Source organism: Pseudophryne corroboree, chromosome 4, assembly GCF_028390025.1.
Source record: "Pseudophryne corroboree isolate aPseCor3 chromosome 4, aPseCor3.hap2, whole genome shotgun sequence".
NCBI lineage: Eukaryota > Metazoa > Chordata > Amphibia > Anura > Myobatrachidae > Pseudophryne > Pseudophryne corroboree.
The window spans coordinates 265,231,474-265,243,734 of NC_086447.1; the positions used below are offsets into that span (position 1 = coordinate 265,231,474).

The 12,261-nt window shown below is 45.1% G+C and overlaps 1 protein-coding gene across 3 annotated transcripts in view; it reads right to left on the bottom strand.

The window, feature by feature from the left end:
* DHX36 (DEAH-box helicase 36) overlaps nucleotides 1–12,261 on the bottom strand; it is a 290,388-nt gene that overhangs the window by 144,787 nt on the left and 133,340 nt on the right. For all 3 annotated transcript variants that reach the window (XM_063916103.1, XM_063916102.1, XM_063916105.1), the window contains exons 15-22: nucleotides 12,015–12,158; nucleotides 11,167–11,284; nucleotides 9,900–9,998; nucleotides 9,191–9,364; nucleotides 7,498–7,584; nucleotides 7,246–7,329; nucleotides 183–282; nucleotides 15–105 (exon numbers count right to left, since the gene is read on the bottom strand). In XM_063916103.1, coding sequence (XP_063772173.1) covers nucleotides 15–105; nucleotides 183–282; nucleotides 7,246–7,329; nucleotides 7,498–7,584; nucleotides 9,191–9,364; nucleotides 9,900–9,998; nucleotides 11,167–11,284; nucleotides 12,015–12,158 — 897 coding nt within the window. The remainder of the gene's footprint in view (nucleotides 1–14; nucleotides 106–182; nucleotides 283–7,245; nucleotides 7,330–7,497; nucleotides 7,585–9,190; nucleotides 9,365–9,899; nucleotides 9,999–11,166; nucleotides 11,285–12,014; nucleotides 12,159–12,261) is intronic.

A 12,261-nucleotide genomic window follows, 5' to 3' on the forward strand; every position in this document is an offset into this window, starting at 1 on the left:
GCTACACCACTTACGTCTGTCTTCTTTTACTGAAGCTAGGTCGAATTTTCGCCACTTTTGGATATAATCCAGCACAAATGACAGCCTTAATTAGCTTTTCATTATCTAGAAACAGAACAAATATTTCAACACAATAACAGTAAGAACAATTAAACAAGTTACCATATGGCATTCACATTTACCTGAATTAATATTAGATTTGGGGTCTTTTGGGTTCTTGCTGCTCACAAAGCCTGTTCCTAGCAGATGCTCCGCAAACTGCCCTTTCATGTTACTCAACATCTGAGGAACAAAGGAACTGTTAGAGTAAATGGCAAATATAAGAAAAGGAAAGGTGCCTACAGCTGGAGCTATGTGTAATGAATCATGTGTCTGCCAGAAAGTCTTCGGCATTTATTTGTAAGCACCATAAAACTCAACATCACCATATAGGGGTCTAGTCATGAAGCAGTGAAAATTGTGGAGAAGTGAACCAGTGGAGAAGTTGCCCATGGCAACCAATCAGCACTGAAGTACAATTGTACGGAGCAGCTGATTGGTTGCCATGGGCAACTTGTCCAGTGTCTCACTTCTCTACTCTTTTCACTGCTTCATGAATAGACCCCATAGGTAGTTACAAATCATATAAAACAGTACAGATGACATTGATGAGGAGTAGGCGTGAGAGCTTACAGTTTAGAGTAAGGTTGAGCTATAAGCAATCCTACAGCTGCAATAGAACTACATACCCCAGCAAGCCCTACCTCAGTTTTGCTATCAGGGTATGCTAAAACTGTGGCAGGTCACACTAGTATGTGTAGTACAACAGTTGAGGGGCCGCTTATTGCTCACCCCTAGTGTAGAGGAACAGGGAAATGCTTAGACAATTGGCTTCTGTAGCTAAGGCAGTAGATAAGAGATTGGATAGGGGTTTAGTAACAAGTTGGGTGAGGTGGAGTGAATTAAGACTAGGGACTGGATCTGTGCAGTGAAGCTGCTGACTTGCTATCATTCCTCGACTCTGCCCTCAGACTTGGAGAAAGGGGGAGAGAAATGAACCTTGAACGTAGCCTTGAGTAGATACACTGCCAACCTTAGGGAGGGCAGTTTTAGCAAAATGTAATGTGTGTAAGCACGACTGCAAAGGGTTAAGAGAGAGAGAGAGAGAGAGACATGGGGATGTATACAAGCAGCTCAAATTGTTTGAAAGCAAAGAATAATAAGAATTTACTTACCGATAATTCTATTTCTCATAGTCCGTAGTGGATGCTGGGGACTCTGTCAGGACCATGGGGAATAGCGGGCTCCGCAGGAGACAGGGCACATCTAAAAAAGCTTTTAGGTCACATGGTGCGTACTGGCTCCTCCCCCTATGACCCTCCTCCAAGCCTCAGTTAGGTACTGTGCCCAGACGAGCGTACACAATAAGGAAGGATCTTGAATCCCGGGTAAGACTCATACCAGCCACACCAATCACACCGTACAACTTGTGATCTGAACCCAGTTAACAGTATGATAACAAAACGAAGTAGCCTCTGAAAAGATGGCTCACAACAACAGTAATAACCCGATTTTGTAACAATAACTATGTACAAGCATTGCAGACAATCCGCACTTGGGATGGGCGCCCAGCATCCACTACGGACTATGAGAAATAGAATTATCGGTAAGTAAATTCTTATTTTCTCTAACGTCCTAGTGGATGCTGGGGACTCCGTCAGGACCATGGGGATTATACCAAAGCTCCCAAACGGGCGGGAGAGTGCGGATGACTCTGCAGCACCGAATGAGAAAACTCCAGGTCCTCTTTAGCCAGAGTATCAAATTTGTAAAATTTTACAAACGTGTTCTCCCCTGACCACGTAGCTGCTCGGCAAAGTTGTAATGCCGAGACCCCTCGGGCAGCCGCCCAAGATGAGCCCACCTTCCTTGTGGAGTGGGCCTTTACAGATTTAGGCTGTGGCACGCCTGCCACAGAATGTGCAAGTTGGATTGTGCTACAGATCCAACGTGCAATCGTCTGTTTAGACGCAGGAGCACCCATCTTGTTGGGTGCATACAATGTAAACAACGAGTCAGTTTTTCTGACTCCAGCTGTCCTTGAAATATATATTTTTAATGCTCTGACAACGTCCAGTAACTTGGAGTCCTCCAAGTCGCTAGTAGCCGCAGGCACCACAATAGGCTGGTTCAAGTGAAATGCCGAAACCACCTTAGGGAGAAATTGAGGACGTGTCCTCAATTCTGCCCTGTCCGAATGGAATATCAGATATGGGCTCTTGTATGACAAAGCTGCCAACTCTGAAACTCTCCTGGCTGAAGCCAGGGCCAACAGCATGGTTACCTTCCATGTAAGGTATTTTAATTCTACCGATTTTAACGGCTCAAACCAATGAGATTTGAGAAAATTTAGAACCACGTTCAAATCCCACGGTGCCACTGGAGGCACTATTGGGGGTTGTATATGTAGTACACCTTTGACAAAAGTTTGTACTTCAGGCACTGACGCCAATTCCTTCTGGAAGAAAATTGATAAGGCCGAAATTTGAACTTTAATGGACCCCAATTTTAGGCCCATAGACAATCCTGCTTGCAGGAAATGCAAGAATCGACCCAATTGAAATTCTTCCGTTGGAGCCTTCTTGGCCTCACACCACGCAACATATTTCCGCCAAATGCGGTGATAATGTTGTACAGTCACTTCCTTTCTAGCCTTAATCAAGGTAGGAATAACTTCCTCTGGAATGCCCTTTTCTTTTAGAATCCGGCGTTCAACCGCCCTGCCGTCAAACGCAGACGCGGTAAGTCTTGGAACATACAAGGTCCCTGCTGAAGCAGATCCCTTCTTAGAGGTAGAGGCCACGGATCCTCCGTGAGCATCTCTTGAAGTTCCGGATACCAAGTTCTTCTTGGCCAGTCCGGAGCCACCAGTATTGTTCTCACTCCTCTTTTCCGTATAATTCTCAGTACCTTTGGTATGAGAGGCAGAGGAGGGAACACATACACTGACTGGTACACCCACGGTGTTACCAGAGCGTCCACAGCTATTGCCTGAGGGTCTCTTGACCTGGCGCAATACCTGTCCAATTTTTTGTTGAGGCGAGACGCCATCATGTCCACCTTTGGTTTTTCCCAACGGTTCACAATCATGTGGAAAACTTCTGGATGAAGTCCCCACTCTCCCGGGTGAAGGTCGTGTCTGCTGAGGAAATCTGCTTCCCAGTTGTCCACTCCCGGGATGAACACTGCTGACAGTGCTATGACATGATTCTCCGCCCAGCGCAGAATCCTTGCAGCTTCTGCCATTGCACTCCTGCTTCTCGTGCCGCCTTGTCGGTTTACGTGGGCGACTGCCGTGATGTTGTCGGACTGGATCAACACCGGCTGACCCTGAAGCAGCGGTTTTGCCAGACTTAGAGCATTGTAGATCGCTCTTAGCTCCAGTATATTTATGTGAAGAGACGTCTCCAGGTTTGACCACACGCCCTGGAAGTTTCTTCCCTTTGTGACTGCTCCCCAACCTCGTAGGCTGGCATCCGTAGTCACCAGGACCCAGTCCTGTATGCCGAATCTGCGGCCCACTAACAGATGGGCAGTCTGCAACCACCACAGGAGAGACAACCTTGTTCTCGGTGACAGTGTTATCCGCTGATGCATGTGCAGATGCGATCCGGACCATTTGTCCAGCAGATCCCACTGAAATGTCCGTGCATGGAATCTGCCGAATGGAATCGCTTCGTACGAAGCCACCATCTTTCCCAGGACTCTTGTGCATTGATGTACTGACACAGTTCCTGGTTTTAGGAGGTTCCTGACAAGTTCGGATAACTCCCTTGCTTTCTCTTCCGGGAGAAATACCTTTTTCTGAACCGTGTCCAGAATCATACCCAGGAACAGCAGATGCGTTGTCGGGGTCAATTGAGATTTTGGAAGATTTAGAATCCACCCGTGTTGCTGAAGCACTACTTGTGTTAGCACCACACCGACTTCCAGCTGTTCTCTGGACTTTGCCCTTATCAGGAGATCGTCCAAGTAAGGGATAATTAATACGCCTTTTCTTCGTAGAAGAACCATCATTTCGGTCATTACCTTGGTAAAGACCCGAGGGGCCGTGGACAAACCAAACGGCAGCGTTTGAAACTGATAATGACAGTCTTGTATCACGAACCTGAGATACCCTTGGTGTGAGGGGTAAATCGGGACATGTAGATAAGCATCTTTTATGTCCAAGGACACCATGAAGTCTCCTTCTTCCAGATTCGCTATCACTGCCCTGAGTGACTCCATCTTGAACTTGAATTTCTGTATGTACAGGTTCAAGGATTTCAGATTTAGAATAGGCCTTACCGAACCGTCCGGTTTCGGTACCACAAATAGAGTGGAATAATACCCCTTTCCCTGTTGTAGGAGGGGTACCTTGACTATCACCTGCTGAGAATACAGCTTGTGAATGGCTTCCAAAACCGACGTCCTTTCTGAGGGAGACGTTGGTAAAGCAGACTTTAGGAACCGGCGAGGGGGAAACCTTTCGAACTCCAGCATGTAACCCTGAGATATTATCTGCAGGACCCACGGGTCCACTTGTGAGTGAGCCCATTGATTGCTGAAAATCTTGAGTCGACCCCCCACCGTTCCTGAGTCCGCTTGTAAAGCCCCAGCGTCATGCTGATGGCTTTGTAGAAGCCGGGGCGGGCTTCTGTTCCTGGGCAGGGGCTGCGTGCTGCCCTTTCTTACCCTTTCCTCTGCCTCTCGGCAGATAAGACTGTCCTTTTGGTCGCTTTTTATAGGAGCGAAAGGACTGCGGCTGAAAAGACGGTGTCTTTTTCTGTTGTGAAGGGGTCTGAGGTAAAAAGGTGGATTTGCCGGCAGTTGCCGTGGTCACCAGGTCCGAAAGACCGACCCCAAACAATTCCTCTCCTTTATATGGCAATACTTCCATATGCCTCTTGGAATCCGCATCACCTGACCACTGTCGCGTCCATAAACTTCTTCTGGCAGATATGGACATCGCGCTTACTCTTGATGCTAGAGTACAAACATCCCTCTGAGCATCTCGCATATAAAGAAAAGCATCCTTTAATTGCTCTAGAGTCAATAAAATACTGTCCCTATCCAGGGTCTCAATATTTTCAGTCAGAGAATCCAACCACACTACCCCAGCACTGCACATCCAGGCTGAGGCTATTGCCGGTCGCAGTATAACACCAGTATGTGTGTATATACTCTTCAGTGTAGTTTCCAGCCTCCTATCTGCTGGATCCTTGAGGGCGGCCGTATCAGGGGACGGCAACGCCACTTGCTTTGATAAACGTGTGAGCGCCTTATCCACCCTAGGGGGTGTTTCCCAGCGCGCCCTAACCTCTGGTGGGAAAGGGTATAATGCCAATAACTTCTTTGAAATTAGCAATTTTCTATCGGGGGTAACCCACGCTTCATCACACACATCATTCAATTCCTCTGATTCTGGGAAAAATACAGGTAGTTTTTTCACCCCCCACATAATACCCCTTTTTGAGGTACCAGCAGTATCAGAGATCTGCAACGCCTCCTTCATTGCCGTGATCATATAACGTGTGGCCCTATTGGAAAATACGTTTGTTTCTTCACCGTCGACACTAGATTCATCTGTGTCGGTACCCGTGTCGACTGACTGAGGTAAAGGACGTTTTACAGCCCCTGACGGTGTCTGAGACGCCTGAACCGGTACTAACTGGTTTGCCGGGCGTCTTATTTCGTCAACTGACTTTTGTAGTGTGCTGACATTATCACGTAATTCCATAACTAAAGCCATCCATTCCGGTGTCGACTCCCTAGGGGGTGACATTACCATCATCGGCAATTGCTCTGCCTCCACACCAACATCGTCCTCATACATGTCGACACACACGTACCGACACACAGCAGCCACACAGGGAATGCTCTAATCGAAGACAGGACCCCTTAGCCCTTTGGGGAGACAGAGGGAGAGTTTGCCAGCACACACCAAAAGCGCTATAAATGTATATAAACAACCCTAGAAGGTGTTGTTTACTATATATGCGCTCTTAATATATAAATATCGCCAATTTATGCCCCCCTTCTCTTTGTTACCCTGTTTCTGCAGTGCAGTGCAGGGGAGAGTCCTGGGAGCCTTCCTCACCAGCGGAGCTGAGCAGGAAAATGGCGCTGAGTGCTGAGGAGAATAAGCTCCGCCCCTTTTTCGGCTGGCTTTTTCTCCCGGTTTTTAAGAAACTGGCCTGGGTTAAAATACATACATATAGCCTTAATGGCTATATGTGATGTATTTATTTTGCCACTAAAGGTAATTATATTGCTGCCCAGGGCGCCCCCAGCAGCGCCCTGCACCCTCCGTGACTGAGTCAGTGAGCCGTGTGACAACAATGGCGCACAGCTGCAGTGCTGTGCGCTACCTTCATGAAGACTGTGGAGTCTTCTGCCGCCTGTTTTCCGGACCTCCGTTCTGCCGTCTCTTCAGCGTCTGTAAGGGGGATCGGCGGCGCGGCTCCGGGACGAACCCCAGGCTGACCTGTGTTCCGACTCCCTCTGGAGCTAAGTGTCCAGTAGCCTAAGACTCCAATCCATCCTGCACGCAGGTGAGTTGGAAATCTCTCCCCTAAGTCCCTCGATGCAGTGATCCTGTTGCCAGCAGGAATCACTGAGATTGAAACCTAAAAAAAAACTTTTCTAAACAGCTCTTTAGGAGAGCCACCTAGATTGCACCCTCTCGGACGGGCACAAAAACCTAACTTAGGCTTGGAGGAGGGTCATAGGGGGAGGAGCCAGTACGCACCATGTGACCTTAAAGCTTTTTTAGATGTGCCCTGTCTCCTGCGGAGCCCGCTATTCCCCATGGTCCTGACGGAGTCCCCAGCATCCACTAGGACGTTAGAGAAAAGAGATTAATAGTAGCCCGAGGTAGAGATTGGGTCAAGGGATGGTTTACTAGAGAATAGGATGTGTGAAGATGAAAGAGAAGGTGATAGGGACACAATAAAGAGATGAGATAGATGACAGCAAGTATTGGATGACGTATGTGTAAGAGGTGGGATGAACCTGAATCACAAAGACAGGAGGAATGGGTAGTAGGAGGAGAAGAGTGTGAAAACTCATCTGAGGATGGGTATGACTATGAGTGGAGGAGAAGGTGGTTGTGGGGCAAAGAATGTCAAGAAGAGATTTCTTCATGGATGATGTTTATCTGATCTTTGAAGTTCTGTGGATGACAAGGTATGACCAGAAAGAACACACTTTTACTGGAGACATTACCTTTAGTGTATTAGCAGACAGAAAGTTGTCCCAACAGTAGTCCCTCTCTGCTCTAACTCCGCACCGCTTCGAATCCTCCCAGCCCTATGAAAGCAGCACATTAAAGAAAAGATAAAATGCTCTATAACACATAAAAGAGCAGCAGGTCAGTTAAGTATTATATTAACAAACTGAGTTGGTCACAAAAACGATTAAATGGACAAAAAATAAACTGCCCAGCAACATATCAATAAGAGGTGTGCCATTTCTCACCGAGAGTGCATTGACAACCGTCAGATGGTCACTTTTAGTGTCCCGCGACAATGCCTTTCTTCTTGCATCTGCCAATTTCTCCTTACCCTTGGTAGAGAAAATAAAGTAAAAGTGAGCACAATTGCTATTCATAGAAGGAGTCGACCACTGCACAAGAATTAAACTATTTGAGGAAACAGATTATATAAATTGTGGATGAATAGTTTGTCCCCCTTTTGCTTTAGTACTGTAGTTTCCATGGGTTGATAATAAGACAAATATTGAAGGTAGGTAGTGGATGTCCTCCTGGTATCATGCAGGTAGACAGCTGCAGATCTTGTCCTATTATGCGCAACAGCTTACCTGCCAGACCGCAATTTCCAAGAGCCTCTATATCTTACAGGCTTTGCCCATACATGTTAAATACACATGATTTCAGCTATACAAGACACTGTATGGGCAGGGAAACCAACTTGCCTAAAACAGGATATTTTGTGCCGGCAAAAACTTATGGGAGGTCTCAATTGACACATCTTATTAGTTATTATCACATCACAATACTGTATGTTAAATAAAATACTGGAATGAACCTGAGTGAAAGCCATGAACCAATAGATTTCCACAGAACAGTAGTGTTCACTCTAGGCTGTTTTAGCAGGGCGCCGCGCCCTGCCCGTTTTTTAGCAGGCAAAACCCGCCCTGCCCCTTTTGCGGCGCCCTGCTAGAACAGCCGCCCGCTCCCTGCCCTCCCGGCGTGTATAGATGCCGTGCGCATGCGCGCGGCATCCATTCACGCATTGGGAGAGGGCTGGGGGAAGCCCAGCACCGACTGAGGTGCTGGGCACGCCCCCAACAGTGACGTCGCCGGCCACAGACGCTCTCTATAGTAGCGTCTGTGTGCCGCACCGCCCCCTAAAATGACGGAGGTGTGGCCACGCCCCCTAATTTGCGTGGCCACGCCCCCATTTCGGGCGCGCTCGCGCTAGAGTGCCCCCGGAGTCCGGCGCCCTGCCCCTTTTCACTCCTAGAGTGAACACTAGAATAGTATAGTATTTTGACTTGACATTAACTGAAATTACTCCTTAGTTGTTACGCATTCACACCCAATCACTACCCCCACTCTCTTATGCTGGAAAAACTCACACCTTACTCACAAAAGCATCTGATTTTGGCCCACTTACATCTTTCCTCCAAAACCTTAATTTCCTCCCAGAATTACACATGGCTAGCTTCTCCTTTTGGGCAAGTATCTTTAGGGCAGGCCAGCTGGTGTCTACGTAAGGGATCCGTCACTTCTCAGAGATTCAAGCCACTTGGGATATCTCCAATTCTGAATTTTGGAGATACCTCCAAGTTTGACAGTTTTTAGACATCCTACAGCAGGAAGTTACTGTCCAACAGCAAACTCAATCTTTCTGAGAAGCTATACATGTCACCATATACCCACTCCACATGCTATCTCCACCCTATACAAACTCATAATGGATAACTTACACAGCGATATGTTTCCTTTATTTCATTAGTATCCAATAAGGCTGCTGAAAGAGAGACACCAGAACCTATCAATGTTGCTGCCCACTGCCTTATGTAAGGGTTGTGTAATGGCTGCAATTTGTGTGTTGTGTACATCAGCCTAGGTTTTATCTTCTCGTTATAACCACAAGCAGCAGGCAATGGAAACATCAGGCTCAAATATTTTTAAGTGACAACTTACCAAAGGAATGATAAATGGATCTTTAAAGCTGAGACTTGAAGCAATTGTTAAGACTGGATCTAAACAACAGAAAAGGGCCCCAAACAGAATCATTTTGCCAATGTGTGGCTCAACGGGCAAGCGGGCCAAGTGGAAGCCAAGTGGAGTCAGTTCTTCTTGCCTGTCCAGAGCATTCTGTGAGTGAATGGAAAGGATATCGTTACTTGTGGAATTTTTCTCATTGTTCAACTGCCACCTACTGTAGCGATCATCTTGGAAGTGAAAATGTATCTGCCAAAGAAATTGGGCCGTGCCTTGATTCACCAAAACCACACCTGTCCACATGATTACCTCCACTTTAGGGGGACTGCTCCGTGAAGAACTAAAATGGTGGAACAGGTATGCTTTTGAAAGTACACAAAACTATTAAGTAGATTTATACATAATAACCCCCAAATCTCCTTCATTATCCTCCTGTGAGTTCCAAAAACGAATGATGTAATGTTGTGATGTAGACTTTCCAAAACAAAGCATTTCATGTTTACTCTCAAATAGGCACCAACATTTATAAAATAGCAGTATAATAATGCACTACAGCATTTACATGCAATGTACTGTACTATTGCATGCCAATACAATGTCATAGATATACTACTGTAAAAATATGTTTCGCATGGTGCATGTACATACTGTACATTTAAGGACAGACTGTATAATAATCAGTACATACCAGTTCCATAAGGTGATTTATTGCCAGGATTATTGCTTCCCGTGATGGTGGGTCCATTAGCTTCCTAAGGAAAGTGGCAATACCTCCAAGCTTTAAGATCTGTAGAGAGAATACAGTACTAGCTTATGTAAGCCAACACGTATCACAGTGAAAAAGTTTCTGACGTGAAATTGACTTCAGCATGGGAAGAACAAATGACATTTATAACACTCCGTTAGCTCTCGGTTCCGAGCTATAGCCCATTTATGTTAATGATAGGGTATTTTGTTAATTACAAAGGAATTTTGGCGTCTAGAGAATATATAGAATGGCAAAGCTGAATATACGAATGCTAAGTCATTGTAGGCCATGTTTTGTTTACTGTCTGCTTATAGCTTGCATCAAGTGAAGCTTATAAATGATGTCCCTTTCATTTGTTTGAGTTTTGTGGTTACGATTAACTTCCAAAGCCAGGATGCCCCATGACTGTGTTAACACTGCTGCCCATTTTTGTTAGGTGCGTGGTGATGTGTCATTTTCCACCCAGAAACACAAAATTACTCCAATCATAAGGAATCTTTGCTTGTCCGCAAATTCGTCAACTTCTTAAGTATGAAAACTTTAAGCCTTTAAAGATGTTGTGCCTGGCTTAGTGAGTAACATGAAAGTTGGAAGCTATGTTGAGCTTATGAACAACCTTCTAAAAAGTATAATCAATTAGGCTGCATCATGTCATTCAAAATCTCTTTCAACTTTCATCTGGACTTTATCCCTGATAACTACGGGGCAGTGAGAGAGGAGCACAGTGAGCGATTCCACCAAAACAATTCAGCATGGAACAAAGGTATCCGGGTAGGTGGAACGCTTCTATGCTTGCTGACTTCCGCTGGACAATGGCAAGTGATGTCCCTGAATAGGAGTGCTAGTGACAAGCAAAGGCCACTCTCATGAACAGGACACTTTTTTAGTTAGTTCATTCGGTGCTGCATGTTGTTTCGTTGTGTGCTCTTATTTGCAATTGGATTGAATTGAAACTGTTATGTATATTTTGTCAAGAAAGTATCAGGTTATTTTAAAACGGCTTTTTACTATGATTGTAATACTGAAGTACATATAGCACAAGTGGTGTAGCTCATAAACGAGAGTAAATTACATTCTGAAGTTATAGTAATTTTTTCTTGATCTGAAATGAGTAAAGTGACTATTTTTAGAAGGAAAAAATTAAAAGTTTTTCTTGTTGTACAATGATTTGACAATACATGAGAAGTCCCTTGTATAGAGCCGATACCTTGATATGCAGACACAGCTCTTCCAGTGGTGTCCTGACAATTTCTGGTAGCTGGTAATCATTTAGCAGACTATCCCTCAGGCTGTTGTAGAGGTGGTAGCAGTACCCTGGCTTTACTCTGCAAGGAAATAGTACATTATTTTAGTATAGGTCTAACCATGACTCCCTGTAATCTAAGTCAGTATTGTTGTAAGAAAGTATAATGTCACTTCAGATGGCTTGTGGGATCCGCGAACTTTGACGTATGGCAGAAGCCACCAGATGTGAGCATAGCAGCGTGTAGCCTGCTCTCAAGCCGAGTGACCAACAAGATACTATAGCATGTAAACTGCGTACATCTATGAAACTTAATGCAAAGGAAAAAATCTGGTGTTGTCAACAGCAACTAGATGTTTATTTTCTTTTTTAAACAGACCCACAGAAACACAGGTAACCAAATGAGAAAACTCATAATAAAGGCGGTGCAAAGAAAATGGACCTAAACAAAACACTTTTCATATCTAAGTCATTGGAGAAAACATCTGATTTCCACCCCTCTTTACTGTATATGCTCAAATGGTTGATTCCTGTTTTGTGTCAACTTGCATAAAACTTTGTGTTATGTGGCTTATGTTAGTGCTTTGGTATCAAACGGATTTATCTAGCATCATCTCAGGAGAGGAGCAGGTTTTACTGCATATCTTCCTAGTACCCGTTGTGCTTTATCCCCCAACGGCTCTATCACCCTTCTTCTCAGTTTCTTAATTTCTTCTGCAGAACTTTGTTCTAAGTACATGTAACCACATACCTATGCATCACCTTGGCCTATAGAAGGCCAATACAGAGCAGAATTCTCCACTATTCCTCACCTGCCAGCACGTCCTTTCCTCTGCTTGGCATTAGCATGGCTAACCCATTCTGCAGTCATGGTGCTGATATTATTTTGGGTGTCATAGTGTGTCTCCTTTATTTTGCCGCCATCTATCACATGAACCACGTCATCTATGGTGATACTAAAACACAAAGAAACATCAGAAAACTACAATTATATAAAAGGTGAGCATCCACTTACTTAGGAGTGCAATGTATGTTGTTTTTACATGAATAACTAAACAT